The sequence below is a fragment of the Tamandua tetradactyla genome, chromosome 6 (genome assembly GCF_023851605.1).
Source record: "Tamandua tetradactyla isolate mTamTet1 chromosome 6, mTamTet1.pri, whole genome shotgun sequence".
In the NCBI taxonomy this organism is placed as follows: domain Eukaryota; kingdom Metazoa; phylum Chordata; class Mammalia; order Pilosa; family Myrmecophagidae; genus Tamandua; species Tamandua tetradactyla.
In genome coordinates, this window is record NC_135332.1 from 112,036,221 (window position 1) to 112,056,640 (window position 20,420).

The following is a 20,420-nucleotide window of genomic DNA, read 5'->3' on the forward strand; positions in this document are numbered from 1 at the left end:
TTTCCTTAGTTTCATTCCTGGTGTAGTAAACATTATTGATTAAAATGTTAGGATCAATAAAGACTTGAAGTTGGAGTAGAACCTTAAGAAGGAGAGAAAGGTTATGGTCTATCAAATAAGCTGGCAATTAAATGCTTTGTAAAAAATTGATTTCTTTAGTATGAGCTGTCGATTATTTTCTTGGCATTCAGTGGCATATACTGTTTAATGACATGCAAATACAGGTAACACAACAAGATATACTGATATCAGACACATATACTAAATACTTGTGAACATCATGTACTATTAGAAGCTAATTGTAAAGCTTAAATTCATATGAATATTTGTTATAAATGCTTTCAAAAGATTTCTCTGTAATGCTAATGTGGAAACTGCTTTTCAAGTCATTTAACAGCCAATGGAACTTAACATGTTTTACCTTAGAAAGTAATTATGCTTAATAATACAGTTGTCCTGTATCAAATTGTTTTGTACATTACAGTGGTATTATTTTAAATCTCTCTCTCTGGTTTTTCCTCAAACCATCAGTATCAAAATCTATCAAATGGTTTGGATATCCATAATACAGACTGAACTTTGGATAATGAGTTAGATATTCCATAAGTATTACCAATTTTGTTATAAAACTTACTTGCATTTGTAGGAAGAAATATTAGATAGATCTAGAAAAATGCATCAATAAAACACCAAACCACAGGGAGGTAAATGTAAAAATGGAGAAAAGACTAATCAAATTATCAACTAATAAAAAATGAGTAAAACAAAATCCACCTATATAAATTTTGGGGAAAACATCTTAAAAGTTATCAACACTTTTGTAAAATGTATACAAAAACATCATTAGAAAAAAAAATTCAGACACCACCACCTGAAAATATCAACAAATAAACATAGGCTCTAAGGGATGCTATGGAGAAATATATGGGAGAACGAAAGAAGCTCCTTAAAGAGAAAGGAAAAGGAGGGAGATTGACCAATCACTGAATTCTGGTTAGGACAATTTTCTTGAGGCTGCTGAGGGACCCCATTCCTGTATAACTAATTAAAAGTTACTTTTGAAACTTTTACAAATAGTCTTTTAGATTGGATCCAAAACACTTGAAAAAAATCAATTCTGATCTTACTGCATAATAATTTCATGGTATTTCTAAACTATTGGGGCATAGATCAGATATAAATCTAACTATCAATATGTCGACATGAATGATAAATATTGTCATTTCTTCTAAATTAGGTGAAATATGAGTAAAGATTAATATCTGGTATTAAAATTTATTATAATCCTGCTTATTTAGTTTTCCAGGCATAAACTCTTATAAAGCATAGTTCATGGAGGGTTTGTTTTAAATTTAAATATTTAATTTATGATCCCTGCAGTGTACCTCAGTAATCTGTTTTTAAGCAGGCATTCTATGTAGAGAAGTCAGTGGTTTATCATCTAGTTGCTTTGAGTTTGGCTGGCACTTTTTTTTTTTTTTTTTTTTTTTTTTTTTTTTAAGGAAAGACAGAGAGAAGGAAGGAAGGATAGAAGGAAGGAAGGAAGGAAGAAAGGGAAACATTTTCTTGTTTTTATTGTATTCTGTTTCTCGGTTTTTGTTACATGGGCTGGGGCCGGGAATCGAACCGAGGTCCTCCGGCATAGCAGGCAAGCACTTTGCCCGCTGAGCCACCGCGGCCCGCCCTTGGCTGGCACTTTTGACTTCAGGAGTCCCCCCTAACTGCCGGGAGGAGCCTAACGTGAGTGGGTGGAGTTTGACAACTCCTTGCCTTTGCGCACAGATGCACCCTGAGCGTGACGTTGGAGCAGGCCATCATCCTGGCCAGAAGCCACGGGCTGCCCCCTCGCTACATTATGCAGGCTACAGACGTGATGCGGAAGCAGGTATGTCTTACGTACTTTTTTTTTAAACATGGGCAGGCCCCGGGAATCGAACCCGGGTTCTCTGGCATGGCAGGCAAGCGTCCTTGCCTGCTGAACCACCGTGGCTCGCCCTCTCATGCACATTTTAAGGGAGTTGTTACAGGACTTGGATGGACTGTTTTCTTTGTTCATTCATGAGATGTTTGGCAAGTGCCTGCATATGTCCAGGGCTGTCCTGAACTAGAACCACTTACTTCCCCTGAAGAAGAGCGTGAGGGCACCTCTGTGAGGGCTCTCCAGAAATTGTAGACAACCTGGAAAAATATCTAAGCTTTAACCTGAAGAAGGAAAATGGGGCTGGCCAGGCGAATTGGGGCAGAATAGAGTCACTTATGTAATAGACAAGATGAGATAATTTAGTCCGGTTGAGGGAATGGATTGGATATGTGAGGGTAGCAGGGACAAAGAAAAAGAAGAAAGAGTTGAAGCCCCTCCTTGCTTCTGGAGAGGTTGAAGGGACTTGCGTGCCATGCTAAGAAGTTGGTGCATTATGCTGAGAATAAAACACATATCCCACATTTTCCATTTTGGACAAATAGCAGCTTTTGGACTGTCTTTAGAAGTCTGAAGTACTTCAAGTTGAGAATATATCTTATAAAGTAGAACATATCTTCTATAACACAAAGAGAATTTTAAGTAGCTCACTTAGTTTTTAACCCTGGAAAAGTTATTTTAAAATACAACAACAAAAAATGTAATGGTTTCCAATTCACTGATAATTAAAAATATATACTTAATTTAGTAGAAAATCATAGAAAAGATAGAAAAAGTTGAAAGACATAAATTTTATATTTCCTTCTGCCACCTTTTCTAGGGGCTACCATAGAAAATCAATGTAACAAATTTCTCTGTTGCTGAGTTGGTCTGAACTTCCCAATGATAATGAGTGATTTAGTTTTTGAAATATGCTTTTGTAATTATGATGATTTTATTTATTAAAGACTTACTCTCAGGCAAGCATATAAATCCCTTTGGGTTTGCTCCCAAGATTACATGGCAGAATGTAAACTGAGCCAATAAGAGAATCAACTGAGGTGGTCATAAGTGAGCCACGCCAAGCTGAGATCTGGAATGCAGAGATCAAGTAGAGCGAGTGTGTATACATCAGTGCTTTGGGTTAGGAACCCAGGATATGAAGACTGAAAAACCAGCATCGCAGAAGGTCCAAGAGAGATTTGCTACATAAAGATTAAATTCTCCAGAAGCATGTGGCAGGCTACCGTTCAGCTGGAGAAGATAGAAACTGCCAACAGTGTTGTAAACATAGATGCAAATTGCCAAAGGTTTAGTAAGGACTTTTTTAGGTTGGATGTAAAGACTGTTTTTAAAAGGTATATATGTAAATTTGTGATTATCCATATCAGCGTTGGGATTTGAGGAAATAATACATACACAAAGAGACTAACTTCCTTTTTGTTAGAGTAAGTATGCTATAAGACTGGGAGGAGCATCTCAGAATTATGTTTTGTGGTAAGAAAAAAAAAGATCAGTATTAGCATTTTTTAAGAATATTCCACTAAAGGGGTTTACATTCCTAGTAAAGCAATATCAGGTAGGCCCTAATGACAAGTTTAACTTGTGCAAACCTCTTTAGAATATCCAAGATTGAAAAGTTACTCAGTTCTCATAAAATTCTGGTTGTTCCTACATGAACTATTTTTTTCTGTGTTTATCACATCTTCTTCATCGTTTTTCAAAAAAATAACATTTCAGACCAGGCACCGTTCTTCTTTTGTTGCTTATTCCTATGGCCAAAGTAATGACATTTCCAAACAGTTGTGAGAGATAAAGTCCAAATTTCTAAATTCTTTTTGAAAGATTATTGAGCCTGGGGCCCTCTCTTTAGGGAAGCTGGAACAGATTGATGCAGAGCAGAAATTTTCATAATATTCCTTTTGTTGCCTATCCTCTTTGCAATATTCATCAGCAAAAGGCAATGGAATTAGTTAGTGGCTGGGATCCAAACTGCAAGCCAAGCCTTGTGCATTTGGGATCTGAGCAGTTGGAATGCAAGTCTAAAACAAGAGCTAATTTGGATTTTCTGTCTCTTTTGCCTTTCAACCTTAAGGTTGGAGCGTCTTGAGGTATAACTGATGGAGGCATATCAAAAGGCCTGAGGCAACCAGAAGGAGTTGCCAGTGAGCAGAGCTGGAGTACTTGAAACGTAATAAATCATAATACCAGTATCGGAGTATAGCCTATAGAATAACTGTCCATGAGTTCATACTGATTTAAGTATATAATTGAATTGAGGAGAAAGGATAACTTTTTCTTTACAGAATTGCCATTAATAAACACCACAGTGTAATTGTTCCAGGCTAGAGATGCCATTGGATGCTAAAATCAGAGCCCAAGGGTGGTGCAGTGGTGGCTCAGTGGCAGAATTTTTGACTGCCATACTGGAGACCTGTGTTCAATTCCTAGAGCCTTCCCATGCCAAAAAGAAAAACAAAAGTTCAGAAAAAATCAGTGCCCAAAAGTTCGGAGAAAAACAGGATATTTTCACAGCCTCAGAGTATATTTTCAAAGTCTTGCAAGGTCCAAGATATTTATTAACTACAAAAATAAAGATAATAACTGCTACTTAAGGTGGTGTCTGTTATACCTTAGCCCAACAATCGAAGTTAATGTCACCAGTGAAAAGACATATGAACATCACGAATGCTCTGATACAGTGTACTGAGAAGGGAACATCTTTTTCGGTGATATTTCTGCCAAAATGCATATCCTCAATCAAACCGTGAGAAAACATCAGACAAACCCAAATCGAAAGACATTCATCAAAGCAAATACCGTCTTCATCAAAAGTATTATGATCATGAAAGAAAAGGCGAATATGAAAAACTATCTGTCACGGATTAGAAGACACTAAGGAGACAACTAAATGCAATGTGGGGTCTGGGAACAGAAAAAGTACCTGAGTGACGAAAAACAAAGAGATTAAATTTGAATGAAGAGAATAGATTAGTTACTAGTATTGTACCGACATTAATTTCCTGGTTTTGATAATCATACTAAGTAAGTAAGTAGAGAATTAATATTAGGAGAAGCTGGAGGGAGAAAAGTTAAACTGTTTTTTTTTTTTCTGTTTAAACTTTTCTCTGTGTTCAAAATTATTTCAAAACTAAAAAGTTGTTTTTGAAGGACTTAATTGGAATTTCCCACTTTTCCAGACATGGAATTACAGCTTCTCCCCTGGCTTTTTTTTTCCCTCCATTTACCTCCCTCTTTCCCAATTTGCTTTCTTTGCGTTAGTCTGTTTTAAGAGAAAATATTATTTGATTTTCTCTTCTTTTTCTTTTTTTTTTTTTCTCTCTCTCCTTTTCCTCTATATTGGAATTTGGCAATAGGATGGAAAGTTTCAGAGATTTCTGTTTGATTTTGGTTTTTTTCCTAACTACTGTCCTTCAACTATTACCAGCCTCAAACTTGCATGGTTACTATGGAGTAAATAAATTTCCTGTAGGAACTGAACAATGATGATAATTTTCATTCATGAAGTTGGCAGATTATAAAGACTTCTACAGAACTAAAGTGGATTGGCCATGAACAGAAAACTTTCAGGCAGAATCCCATTAAAGTAGTGATTCAGAGTAGTAATCTATAGCCTGCTCATTTCTCATTTCCTACTTTTAACATTTTGTTTAAGTATTGGTCCTACCAATAAAAACATGGATGAGATGATGAACAGAAAGCTGTTATTTTAAGGTAATTTCTAAATGATTTATATGGTTATGGAAACAAATATTACTCTTTTAAAATAACACATCAGCATATTTTGATTCATAAAAATATTAATTTTGAAAATGTCAGTGATTTCACTCTTTCTCGTCATCTAATTTCTCTTGATAAATACACTGTTGAAATAAATATTCTGCATGCCAACATTAATGGTATGTGAAATAATTGCTAATACAATGGAAGTCTAAAAGTAATTTTCCTTATTTTCAGGGAGCAAGAGTTCAGAACACGGCAAAGAATTTGGGAGTCAGAGATCGGACCCCACAGTCTGCTCCGAGGTAAATATGTTCCTTCATCTAGTGCTTTCCAAAAGGGTTTGCCAGCATTTTCCAGGCAGTGCCACAACAACTGATGTAGCTGCTCTAGTGTATGCCCAGTGTAGAACTCATTATAATAATGGAAATTGCCCTTGTGAAAACCCTGTGGCTAAATGCAATTATGCATAAATGCTTTCAGAATTAAATGTAACTTTAGGTGGTGCAAGCTTAGAGATAGGAGGTAGATAGAGGCCTTGACATATTTAGATTTTGCAAGTTCCATTGTTGAATTAAAAAACAGAAGTTTATGCAGGTATTACTGAAATTTGTAATCCAACTGTGCCAAGCTACCAAAATGCCCTTTTTATCTGTACCTCTCTGACTTTGCACATATTTCTTGTGGCATAATTGCCTTTCCCATCTATGTCTGTATGGAAAACTACTTAAACACAAAACCCAACTTAGATTTGAAAATTTCTCTAGAGTTTCCTTCCTCTTCTGTTCTCCCATAGCACCTTATGTATTCATCTTTTATAAACCCTGTGATGTGTTGCAATATATTGTACATGTCTCTTTGCCCAACCTGAATATGAATTCTTGGAAGACTGGGGGGTATACATTTTGAATTTTATTTATGGTTCATCAGAGTGCCTACATAGGAGCCACTCAAATATCTGAACTGACTCTAAGCATGTGTAAATAAATGAATGAATGAGTTAGCTTTTGGGTTATTGTACCGAATGTTAACAGTTCACATATATCCTAAGAAAAGACTCCGATCTACCTTTTAAATGAATGAACATGGGAATGCCATCAAAGAAATGTTGTCGGTTTGATTTATCTGGTGATATTAGGGTAAGCAGCCATTCATCCTAAAGAGGCCAAAGCTAGATAATTTATTTTATATTTCATTGCATTTAAACATTTGCATTTTAATGGAAAGTAGGCTCCTCCAAGCACTGTCACGGACAAGATGTTTGTTTGTTTGTATCTACAAAGTAGTTAACAGAGAGAGAATGAGGCTGTAGCACTTATGAAGCTACATTTCATACTGAAAAACTATGTGTGCAGTGAAAGTGCTTTCCAAAATGAAAACGGATGGAGCCCTCATGCTTTTTTGCATTTTTTTTTTTTTTAGTGCTGACTCCTAACTCTGTTTAATCCTCAGGTCTTGTTAATGTTATCTTTCATAGTTGATTACATTAGAATCTAAGACTTTCTGTTCCTAAAGAGTCTTTTCACATAGGCATTCTCTCCAACCCCTTGAGCAGACATGGTATGTTTGGATAACAGAGCTACTGAAGTGTTAAAATTTCAGCAAGGAAATAAGATAATGGCTCAGCAAGGTCTTCTTGGCTAGAATATATAAACGCTCATGAATAGGGGCTTAGGATAAGATTTCAGCATCCTGATCCATAAACCAATAAGCGAGCTGAACGCAAGAAGAGAAACTGATGAGCTCACTTTTTTCTTTATTGGGTTATGTTTTAAAACACTTGAAATGAAACACAATAAAAAGAGCCAGCTATAAAGTTAACATTTTTTACAAGGGTATAATAGCCATAAGAGAAAAAAATAGAATATGTTTAAAATTTTATTCTATTTATTCATCCACTCATCCTACAAATATATATTGAGCATGAGCTAGAAATAGCTCTGGCCCCTCATGGAGCTTTCAAAAAAAAAGATAAGATGAATTAAAACATAACTGTGAGAAAGGGTAGGATGTGAGGAGAGCACCCTGTGAAGGAGACAGAGAGAGTGCCAAGGTAAGCTGGGTTCACTCCTGGCTGGGAACCAAGACCCCTACCCCAGAGAAAATACAAGTTGTAAAATACATTTGTCTCTCAAGGGTGGGCTGTCACTGTGCAACTTTGGGGCAGTGTTTCTAAAAATATCTCCATGGAAGATATTTGTATCTGAGATAACATTTTCTTCAGATCACCAGCCAATCTGTATCAGTATTTTCGTTTTACTTTTCACTTTTCTATTTCTTTTTAAAATTTACCCTACAGACATATGTTGAATTTCTGCTATGGGTCTATAGGTGCCAGATACTTTGTAAAAGATGTGGATAAAGACAAAACCCTTGCCATTAGTCATTGAGGTATAAGACAGAGACAGATGAATCGAATGAAAACATTATGCAGTAAATGATAAGAACCATGACAGAAATAAGCATGGATTGACATGACAGAGATGGAATTAATAGTCTTTGGACAGCAATTGGACGAAGGTGGTTAGGGGAAAAGAACATCTCAGGTGACAACGAGATGAGCAGAGATGGTTCTGGTCATTGAGATAGTGGATTCAGGTTAAAGAACAGCTATGGGGAAATGATATGAACTCAACTTGCAATTGTTTAGATTGAGCGTCAGTGGGGCATCCATGTGGAGATACCATCTTGTTAACTAATCCGTGCCTCATCTTCACCCTCAATAGTCTCAAAGTTTTTCAAGCTCCTGACAGGTGAATGTGCTGGTCTGAAGCCTAGTTGAGAAAAATAGGTAGAGAGCCCTAGATCTATGAGTCCTCAACATTTAGGAGGTGTTCAGACCTGGGAATGCACATGGTTCCCATGGAGAATAGGTACAGGTGCAAGAGAAGGACACAGACACCAACCGGGCCAACCCCTAGGAGAACTGGGAATTCAGGATCTAAGAGAGCAACTGATGAGCCAAAGGAAAATAGGAAATGGTGTTCTGGAATTCAAAAGTGAGACATTTCAAGAAGGTATTGGCCACCACAGAAAGAGCGAATGTAATAATTTAAGGAATCAGAAAGCTGCAGAGTGGCCTATGGAGTTTAATAATTTGAGATAGCTTCGTTCTAGGTAATGTAAAACCAGGTCATGGAAGTGACAGTTCCTTGCCTCCCACAGCTCCAGTGAGTTTTGTGTACTTTCCTCTAGAAATCTGTGTTTAAATTTTGTGTAAGAAACTTCTTTTGGTGTTGTCAAGATGAATGAGCAACACTTCATGCATTCAAGGAGCTTATGATGTAATGGAGTAGAAAGCCATAAAATAAATTTGGGCAATCAAGTGAACGTATATTAGGATAGGACACATGGAAGGACATTCTTCTTCCCTCCAGTTCCATAGCAGTGACCATTTAGAGGTTGTGGCATGCTGGTTCTATTTTCTGTTATATCACAAAGTCTGTAAACTACTGTGCTATGAAAACTTGAATTCCATTATTTGTTTAATTGGGATCCAGCACATTACAGTGGTTAGAAGTAGAAAACTAGTTTTGAGTGCCAGCTTCATCTGTTTGTGTGACCTTATTTAATCAGGTTTTTAATCCTCTCTGAGACTTAGTTTCCTCATCTGTAAGATGAGAAACACAATATTGTCCATAATTTACTCCTAGGAAGAGTGTTTGCTTTGTGGTCTCCTTCCACATAGCTTTTATTTTTGCCCTGTAGGAAGATGAGGCGCATGATTTATAGAGTAAGTTTGAAAGTTCTGCTCTCTGCAGATTTGGGTTTGAACTGAAAGTGCCAGCTCCAAGGTAGCTGCCTGAGTCAGGACAGGAAAAAGGAAAAGTGGAGTCGTGTGCAGAGCCATTGGGATGCATGAGTGGGAATGAGAGAACAGCAAGGACTCTAAAATGATGGGCAAACAAAGGCCTCCCACTGCCCAACAATTTAGCTGCCAAAAAAAATTGCCTTAGGGCAGAGTAAAAGTCCAACTTTTACCTATTACATTTTACTTCTAAACTTCATCTGCCTGTTCTAAATTCCCGAAGCCGCACATTTTCCATTACAAATGTGTCTGAACTCAAATAACCCTGAGCCATTTCCAAGAAGCCTCACAGAAGTTGAATCTGCTCAGCTACACAGTACCCAGAGCTATTATTTCATTAACTGATCATAGGGAGTAGCCTTTTCTCCATTTTGCAAGGCAGACATTTCAAAGAGTCATCTATTCAGTGACATGAGTTACATTCAGTGGAAATGTGCAGTGTGAGATAATGGAGTGGGACAGCTCAGCCCCAATTGCACAGCCAGGACATTCAGTCCCAGCTTATGGTTTCTGTGCTACCTGCATAAAGATACTATGTCTTCACCCTCATAAGACAGTGCTTTCAGGGAAATAAGAGAATAGAAATTAAGGTGGAAAAGAACCTCTTCATCAATCTATCTGTTATTCCAGCCCTGGGATTGCAATAGGAAGCTTCACTATATCCGTCAGGTGCAAAGGAAACCTTTGAAGTATGTCGTCTCAATTTAATCTATTCTTTTCTCTGGGAAGGATGAAATAGGTTTTTCAGATGTGAGATGTCCATATTAAAGTGTTCATCTTCTTCCATGGAGATGACATATAGGGCATAAACTACCTTTGAGACTTGAAATACAACTTGCAAACTTCCAATAGCAGTATGATTCCAGACTAAGAGAGTTCGATCTTGTGAACCGGAATTTATATGTCAGTATCAAATCTTTTTCATCTTTCCCCTTTAATTTAGATTTGGCATGAAGTCAGAAGGAGAGGGTACTTAGAATTTGCTAAATTCGCCCACAACTCCTTTAACTTGTGTTCAATTTAATCTGTAAAAGAGAGAAAATCACTGCAGCTCTTTGGGCTTGGGGTACTTTTAAATTTATGCCAAGTTAGAATCTGAGCCTTAGATTTTTAGATCATCAGTTTAAGTTCTGGAATAAGACCAGTGAGGGCAGTCTTGAGGAGAACAGGCATAATCCAACATCCAGCCACTTTAGGTCAACCAATCTTTACTCAGAATATGCCTAAAATAATGAATGCAGCTTGTGAGGCCACTATGTTCATCTTTCAGCAGTTATGTTCCCCTTTACTTTGTTCTGAAGTTAGGATTTAAAACCCATCTAACTAGTTAAGTCCCCTAGTTAAATTTACCTTGATGCGGGATGCTCTCTAACAATAAGACCTGGGAGTGCAAAGGGAGAGCACCTCTGGACATCTCCACATATTCAGTCAGATTCCTTGACCCACTTGAATCTATTGACAGATCCCTTGATCCACCTCATTCTATTGACAGATGAGTAAGTGCCCTGTGGGGGAGGGGACTGAGCAGAGCAGGGGGGATGGTCCTTAGGAAAGGACAGCTAACAGAACCGTTGATATTCAGTCCTTAGGAATCTGCCACAGCAGCCCATCCACAGTTAGCTGCCAGTACCATAGGGTGTTACAAAATGAAATTTCTAAAACTGGTCAGAAAACTCACTGTAGATTCATCTGAGATAGGTGTTATTCTTGCTATAGCTAATCATGATGGAATGATGTTAATTGTCATAATGATGTCATCTCCTGGAATTCAGAAAATAGATGTTGATTACCAGCAAGGTGAACAGCCATTGACAGCATTGGAGCAGAGGCAGCGGCTTTAATGCAGTATCACCTAATCAGTAACCATCAAGATGGGCAAAGGAACATTGGTGTTCGCTAAATAATAGAATCTAAATTTTGCAGTTTGCTAATTCACATACTGTTATCATTAGACAATATGATGATGACTCATGAACCAAGAAATTATTGTCAATGTATTTGTTATACCAATAAGAATATCTCAAGTAATGGCAACATGCTGGGCAATTGTCTTACTTTCCTATGACATTTCTAGGTTGTACAAGTTGTGTGAGCCACCTCCCCCAGTTGGAGAAGAGTAAAGAATATTCCCAAGGAACCAGGAAAGCAGAGGCTTCTGAACACTGGACTCAGCAAAGGAAGTGTTGGCTAAAAATATTCTCCACTCAAGATAATGAAATGATTTTTTTTTCCTATAAATCTTTCACACATTGTAAATAACTGTCAGTATATACTTGGATATTTATGCTGGAAGTGGAAAAGAGCTCATCCAGACAATTCAGCTTTGCAAACTGATCTCTATGTACTGATAGTAAATGTTCATTCTTTGAGTAAAATTCCTCCATGAAATTTATAGGGAAAAAATTAAAGATAAAAAATAACCATCGTATCCCCTTCCCCATTTATTAAAATGATTTTATTGTGTTTTCATTTTCTCCACATGGGCTCATGTAATCATGGATATTTTTCACTTGAAGAAGTCTGTCACTGAGGAAACATGGCCACACTTTCCAAATCATTATACAAAAATGTTAAGGGCAGTATAGACTTAGTATCACTGGTTTTAATCTCGCTTGCATCTGAGAAAGTAAGTTTACTTGGGGAAGGTGGAAGAGCCTCCTTTATTCCTTCTCCTAAGAGTTTGGACTCTCAACAGAGGAGAAGAGCTCACTGAGGCCTCTAGCAAGACCTTCTTCCAAATGCTTTCCAATATTTTTCACGCTCATGGGCAATTCCAGAGAGCCAGGGCTGTAACATGGGTGACCACAGGGTGGGGAGCAGGCAGGGATTAGGGAGGGGGTGGAAGGAAGACAGGGTGAAGATGAGAAAAACTGAGACTGTTTTAAAACTCAACCTTTAATTTAGAGGGAAACCTAAAACTCTTAATTTTATTAAGAATTTAATATAAGATAGCAAAACTCTTAAGAGAGTCCACCATAATGAGTATTTTTATATCAAGACAGTGTATAAGAATATGAAAATAAAGCTCTATTTGTCATATTTTTAAGGTGTTGTTTGGGACCTTGGTTTATGGGAGCACAAGGTGTATATCATCTTCATTCAAAAGTATACCCAAGGGTGGGCCATGGTGGCTCAGTGGCAGAGTTCTTGCCTGCCATGCCGGAGACCTGGGTTCAATTCCTGGTGCCTGCCAATGCAAAAAAGTATACCCGAGATTTATGATGTTTTTATGCTGATAAAATAGCTTTGTTTTTAGCAAAATTAATTGAATAATACTGATTTTTAATTCCATAATTTTCAAAACAATTAAAACATCCCCATCATAATTGTGATAATTATATGGATTTAGATTAATTTAGTATGTGAAATGCCTTTCATAGCTAAAGTACATAAAAAGATAAGTCTCCACTATTAAATTTTAATTTGTGAAATTTGTTAGTGGATTTCAAATTACCCTTAAAAGCCTTCAGGGCTAGCAGTTGTGGATTGAATACTGTTCTATATGTATAAGAGGTTTATATACTCTGGTCAAGGTAATAATAATTATTTGGCACAGAAGCACTTCAAACTTCTGCAATAAGTCCAAATTTATAATTAAAAAAATAAGGAAGCCAACATCAGAATTTTCAAAGATATCTGTTAAATTTGAGTAAAATGTTGAATACTTTCAATTTAATGGAGATATGACTTTAATATAAAGTATATTATGACATCTATATAAAGTATAGCCTTAATTTTCACAGATCCCACACTCTTGATACCTTTCAGCAATGGCTCCTGAAGGTCCATGATGTGTAGTAATTTGTGGTTCTCCTGCACTGAAAATTTGATTACTCTCACCACAGGGCTATTGAGTGAGCACAACTGATGAACTCGCAGGTACTACTTAGACCGGCCTTACTGTTTTCTAATCAGCATCCTGTTGCAGTAATCCCTATTGCAGGCATGAAGGGGTCACTTATACATTTCAGGTGTACTTTGCTATGTTTCATGGAAAAACGATCTACTACTGTGGTATTTATAAATTAGCATATTGTTAAGACTCTACTTAATATTTAATAGAATGTATTTAATATTATTTTAAGGGTTCGAAATAATGTGTGTACCTCCTATCAGAGTGCTTGGCACATACTAAATGCTCATAGATTAGCAATGATTTATATTAACAATGTTGCTGTAACTTTGGAAATTGTAACAAAAATTGTAGCTAACACTTATTAAGTGATTAGTATGTGCCAAATAATCCTTAATAATGCTTAACCTTTATTTGTTATATTGCTTCACTTCACCCTGAAACAATGATTTGAGGTGGATTTCTTACTATAACACCACCCCCCACTTTTTACAATTAAGGAACTGAACCAAGAATGACTCAGTAACTTGTCATACAAACAGTACTAGCAGGCGGTAGAACCAGGATTTCAACCCAGGAAGTCTGCCGTCTTTATCAATATATTATGCTGCTTTTCCTTATTACTGTAAGCAATATTACAATATTATCAATTATTGATTGGTAAAGTAGGAGTTATATGGCTTGTGTTGCCAATAAATTATACCTCTCTGTTGAGAAAAAAGTGAATGGAAATGTAAAATGTAAAATGCCTTCTATATGAATATCATAGGATTTCTTGAACATTTTCTGATACTGAATATACCTTTTGAGGTAACTCAACACTGTTGCAACTGAAAGATATTTTGTATGGTATTCCTCATCACTGAAGATAACAATTTTAAATACTGACAGTCTAGAATAGTTCATCACTTAAAACTCAATTATTATTCCAAAATGCTGGTAGCAGTAAAACTGTCTAATGGGTTTTTCAAGACCTTAATGGACCTCTCATTGGGACCTTGGGTATTTAGCTGGCATTGAGTTTTTCAAATGCATTTACCTACTTGCACCTCTACAATCAGTGAACCTTCAAGCATCGCTCAAGTTTGCTAACAGTTCTTCCAAGGCCTGTATATGGGCATCTGCCTCTGTCTACCTAAAAGGGAAGGCCATAAATAGAGAGGAAATTGTGGGCCTTAACATAGGACCTGACTCAGAAATAATTAAATGTTAGTAGTTTTTAATAATAAAAATAATAGTAGTTTATAGTCAACACGTCTTAAACATTGCTTCATATCTTACAAAGTTGTTATAGGTGTTCTCCCCAAATATTAAAAGCATGAGCAATTTAAGGAAACTAGAATTTTACATCTTCTTCTGTTACTATTAGAAAGGAAGGAAGGAAAGAATTTCTGTACTAGTTTTACTTATATTAGATACGTAATGTTGAATTCCAATTGTAAACTTTATGTTATGGAACAATATTCCAATTTTCTGCATAAGGCACATTTTTCCAGGGGCTTAGGTCTCCTGTATGTTCATTAGCCACTTTTCTTATAGCAGCAATTTAAAATTAGGTTAATTTCTTACAATACTATATATATATAACATTGAAATGACACTGATTTTGACTCTATTAATTTAAATTTTGCCCTTAACAATTCAGAATTTAAAACCATGAGGTTGACCTTGGTACTAACTGTAAAAGCTGAGAAAATGTTTAAATAAAACCTAAAAATATGTTATCTAACCTAAGAAAACAGACTATTTCCGACCCCTTGGGCACATGCATCTTATTTGCAAAATTAGTTCTTTACTGACTTGGAAACACTCGGTTGAGAGTTAGTTATTCTATGTATATAAAACTAATAAATTCGTATTCAGAATACCATAGCATTTTCACTTCTATTCATTCAAAATAGACCTTCTCCTACCAAGCATGATTTAATGCAGATTAGTGAGCATATTTTTAATCAATTTTAATTTTTGGAAAAAGATAATATTGAAATTTAAGATGAACATCCTTAAGAGTCATTTTCGGAATTTCTGTGCGTGTAGTTTTACTAATATTGAAATTAACCTTTAGTATTTTACCAAATATTGTTTCTGGATTTTTTTTAACTGTATAATTTTTGAAGACTTAGTTTCAAGCAAATTATCTTACTAAATTATAATTTAATAACATTTCAAAAGCCAGCCATGCTTATTTTGTTAACATGTATACATATTAATGATTTTGCTGAGTCAATTGTCAGTTCTGCTTAATTAAGCACAAGAGTAAAAGTTTTTGAAATGGTTTAGACTGATGTGAATATTGGTTAAGAATGATAGTCTATATTCTATCAAATTTTGCAATTTTGGTGATGAACCTCAGAAAAGCTTCACTCTGCATGAAGCAGAATAGGTAGGGTAAAGTTATGGGAAGATTCTTGACCCAAAAATGGGTACCAAGGGCAGTGCAGTGGTGGCTCAGGGGCAAATTCTTGCCTGCCATGCCAAAAAACTGGGTTCAAGTCCTGGAGCCTGCCCATCCCAAAAACAACAACAAAAAAATGTGTCCCAAGCTAATTTCTTCCACAAATATTGGCCATAGATTTCCTAGGTCCTGCAATTCTGTATTAGTTATTACAGTTAGTCTGTAGTCTCAGAAAATGACTCCTTGAACGTTTTTCCTTTAACAGGGATCTCAATACCCGTGTTGTTAAGCATCTGCTGTGCATACATAGAAGACTATGAAAGTATGGTCTGTGGGTTCTCTAGCAATTGTTGTTTAGACACCAGGCCTACTTCACTCAGGATAGCTTGCTTCTCTCATTAATAGGAGATATTGCAAGACTACTAAGCTGTATGTGTGTGTTTACCTTTTGTTTTTATGATTATACATTTTGGAAATTACTTAGATTATTATTTTGTATGAAGATATTAAAAGTGAAGTTGTTCAATGTATTGCATGTTTTCATGGTAGACATCAGAACTGTCTAAATATGCAGGAATCAGGTCTGGTAGAGCATTTTTTGATCACTGGCACTAAGTTTGCTATTCAATCTGGAGTCAAAGGACCTGGCATGCCATCCAGAATAAATAGCTGGTTAAGAACAAAATCTAGAGCAAAAAATAAATTTTATTTATTCTAGAAAGAGAAAGCTTTGAATAGCTAATCTTTGGTGCAAATAACAGGATTAATGCCATACACTCTTGCATTCATTCAACAAACGTTTTTGAGAACTCACTTTGTACAATGCATAGCCAGTGGGTCTGGCCATATACGTTGGATGTGTTTGGTGCTAATACCATCACAGTATCTCTTGTGTGCTAATATTCACCTGTCCTTTTACTTTAAATGGCCCTGTTTGTAAACACAGACCTATTCTAAAACCATGTACATATATATCCTATATGAAATCAAGAATGCTAAGTTGGTGAAATGCTTTAGAAATCATTCTTTTGAATTTGAATAGCTAATCCTTCAAGTAAATTTATTAGAGTTTCAGATGAATATATATTTTTGTAACTGTCAAGTAAAATGAGTAGGACTTAGCTTTTTGCTTTAAAAATATTTTTATAAGTATTCAATTACCCTGTATTCATTATTTTAAATAGCAAAATGTCAAATTGATTCTATATACAATAATTCATTTGAACATATCCATATTTAACATTGTATAACATCTGAAATTTAAAGATAAATTTCATCTGAATGTGTTATTGTAATAGTTTTTTTCCTCCTTGTAAAATATATGTGTAACATAGTTTCAATCACTCACTATTTTATGTATGGTTAAAATGATCACAGTACATTATATATTTTATATCATTTAGTTTTGCCTGCATAAAAGACTGGAATAGTAACATTGTATCATTGTATCATAATTGTCAATAATAATAAAGCAAAATGTAATATGGCCATTTCAGCTCCTTTTCTTTTAAATTTAATAATTTACTGTTATGTACTAACCAGATTAGGAGACCAAAACCATGAAACACCTTTTTCATGCTTCAGGAGTTTACAGACTCAAAGAAGAAACTGCTACACATATGAAACTACAAATCTATAATAACTGTAAGTAAAATCCACAATCTATAAATATGAGCCAGGTTGAGTTATAGAGACAGTAACCTTTGAGAGGACATCAGAAAAAAGAAGCTCAATATGGGAAGGCTTCATGAGAGCCAAGAGATTTGTACAGTTCCCTGAATTAATTAGCCAACTCATAAAGGTTTATTAAATGCCTATTATGTACTAGCCACTATCCTAGTTAATGAGAATGTTATATATGATGCCCAAATTATGCAGTTAAGGAACTTTGTATATTTAGGCAAAGAAATGCAGTGCCTAAAACAAAATGGTAGCTACCAACTTCAGGCAGAGCACACTAATGCAAAATAATGAGGTAAGGCAATGAGAAACATGTAATACACAAATTCAAATAATTTCAATTCAATCCAACATATTTTTATTGAGCATGTATAAATTACTTATCAGATACCGAGTTGAGCTGGACATTTAGTGGTTAGAAACGTATATGTGGCATTGCCTTCATAGATTTACTGTCTGGAATGGAAAAACATTGGTAAAATGTTACAAAAATGGTGAGAAGGCTCGATCAGGAAAGGCAGTCATATTCAAGAGGAGTATGCTCAAGCAACAGAAGGTGGGCATAGCAACCTGTTAGCAAGAACAACATGAATACATGCAGTAAGATAGAAATGTGCCAGGTATTTGAGTGGGATGGTGACTGGATCAGTCTGCATAGAGGGAAAATATTGTGGATGTGATTAAGAAAAAGATATGGATGGAAATGAAGGTTGAGTCTGGATGGCATGGGTATCTGCATCAGGCCAAGGGGTCTGGACACAGTGAGTATAAGAAAGTTGAGACAAAAAGGTGATGAAGAATTATGAGATCCAAGCTTGGAGAGGTTATATGTTGTCAATAGTGTGGGCAAACTCAGGAAATGAAAAGAAATAATAACGAAATAAAAATCAATAACTGGATTTCATTTTTTGGAGATTGCTTATTGTATACTCTGAGAATGCAAATTTAATATGAGTAGTAAGTGTGAGAAAATGGAATCCACAATAAATTAATAAAAAATCTTGACTTGGGAGGAGAAAGGTAGTGTACAATTGTGCCAGTTTGAAAGGATCATGTGCCCTAGAAAAGGTATGTTTTAATCCTGATCCATCTTGTGGAGGCAGCAGTTTCTTCTAATACCTATTCAGCACTGTAGGGTGGAAACTTGATTAGATTATCTCCATACAGATGTGACATGCCCAATTGTGGGTATTAACCTTTGATTAGCGGGAGATGTGACTCCACCCATTTGAGGTGGGTCTTGATTAGTTTACTGGAGTCCTTTAAAAGAGGAAAATGTTCATGATAACATGAAGGATAAAGACGTGGCAGAGCCTTTATCTGCTGGGGGAACAATTGAGATTTAAAGGAAGAAAAAACATAATATTGTTGTAAATGAACAGTAGAAGTGTTTTAAAATTAAAAATCAGTTGTGATATTAAGATTTTTTTCTGTCTTCTTCATCTATGTCCAGGCTATTGCAATATGGAAGAGCTGATTCTAAGAACTTCAGTTGTGTCTGTCCTTTGCTTCCTAATCATGTCACCCTTGTAATACGGTGAGATGTTGGATTTGAGGATACTTCATTTCTTCAAAACTTGGCTCCTTGGATTAAATGTTCAATGACCATGACCAGGGTATAATAGGTTAGATGACATGAAGGTAAAAGATTAATTTTTTCTTCACAAAAAATATTAAAAATACATATTCTAAGCATGGGGTTTTCTGTCCTGACCATTCGAGCACCAACTGAGTGCAGTGATATAAACATCTCATGACTTTCTTAAAGCCGGAATTTGATAAATTAACCCCCAGGTCCAGAAAGGTCACAGAGACATCACTTAGGTCCATCTGTAAAATTCCTTGAGATCTGGAATTGTCCAGATCTAACGATAGACCCCTTTCCTACTAATCAGAGTGGGTATATTGGAGGAAGTTTCAGTACAGAAGTTTCTAGAAATTCAGCAAGTCATAGGGCCCATAGACTCTTTGCCTTTGACTTGCTGTGTTGCTTTCCTTTAAGAGAGGCCTGTGAACTTCTTGCCAGAAGAGTGATAAAATGTATTTTTCAGGACTGTGTGCTCAGAGAAATAGGCAGCGATCACCACATGATATAATACAATAGAGTATTCCATTTAGGGCACTCTAGTACAGAAGAATGAAGATAAGTGAGAATATGAATGATGGTCAAAGAGTAACTAAGGACACTCTTTCTGGCAGAGATTGATTGCCAGAAAACGTTAGGTCTACTAAAAACGGCGGCTTCTCAATCTGCCTACATGTTGATTCACTGTTAAAAATATTTACCCAAGAGATTAGAATGTATGGTGTTACCTCATGATTTAACCTGCTATAAAGGAGGAGAAGTAACTTCACTAATGAAAGATCTGGAAAATGTAAAAGATGCAGTGAAGAAAATAGGCTGGATGATGATGTGAAAATAGGCTTTCATATACAACCTCAAAAACTTATTGGAATTGTATGAAATATCATGTGGAAGTTATTTCCGAACAAGGAAGGTCTTTTTACTTAAGGATTTTCTTTAATTGTACTTTTATTTTGAGATGATGGTAGATGCACATGCAGTTGTAAGAAGCAATGCATACTAATCTGGTGTACCCCTTATCAGTTTTCCTCAGTGGTAATATTTCTTACAGTACAATATCACAACTAAGATATTGACATTGATACAATCAAGATACAGAATATTTGCATCCCAGGTGGTGCTGTTTAGCCACACCCACTCCCCTGCCCCAGCCTAACCCCTGGCACCACTAATCTGTTCTTCTTTCCTACAATTTTGTCATTTCAAGAATGTCTTACAAATGGAACACTACGCTATTTAACTGTGGTGATTGATTTTATGTGTAACCTTGGCATACCATAGGTTATGGTATCCAGATGTTTAGTCAAACACACATTGCTGTGGAGATATTTTGAGATGGGATTAACATCTACAATGAGTAGATTTAAAGTAAAGGAGAGCCCCCTTGATAATGTAAGTACATCTCCTCCGGTTGAGGGCCTTAAATGCAAAGAACTGGGGTTTCCAGGGAGAAGAAGACAT

At 36.0% G+C, this 20,420-nt stretch overlaps 1 protein-coding gene across 3 annotated transcripts in view; it reads left to right on the forward strand.

Moving 5' to 3' along the window:
* Positions 1 to 20,066, forward strand: part of PREX2 (phosphatidylinositol-3,4,5-trisphosphate dependent Rac exchange factor 2) — a 307,122-nt gene extending 287,056 nt beyond the window's left edge. For 2 of the 3 annotated variants that reach the window (XM_077166953.1, XM_077166954.1), the window contains 3 exons: positions 1,783 to 1,885; positions 5,876 to 5,943; positions 11,521 to 17,140. In XM_077166953.1, coding sequence (XP_077023068.1) covers positions 1,783 to 1,885; positions 5,876 to 5,943; positions 11,521 to 11,566 — 217 coding nt within the window. In that variant the 3' untranslated portion in view covers positions 11,567 to 17,140. Of the gene's footprint in view, positions 1 to 1,782; positions 1,886 to 5,875; positions 5,944 to 11,520; positions 17,141 to 17,236; positions 17,339 to 18,827 lie in introns of those variants that run through there. The other variant, XR_013178245.1, reaches the window with a different exon arrangement.
* Positions 20,067 to 20,420: the final 354 nt, after the last annotated feature.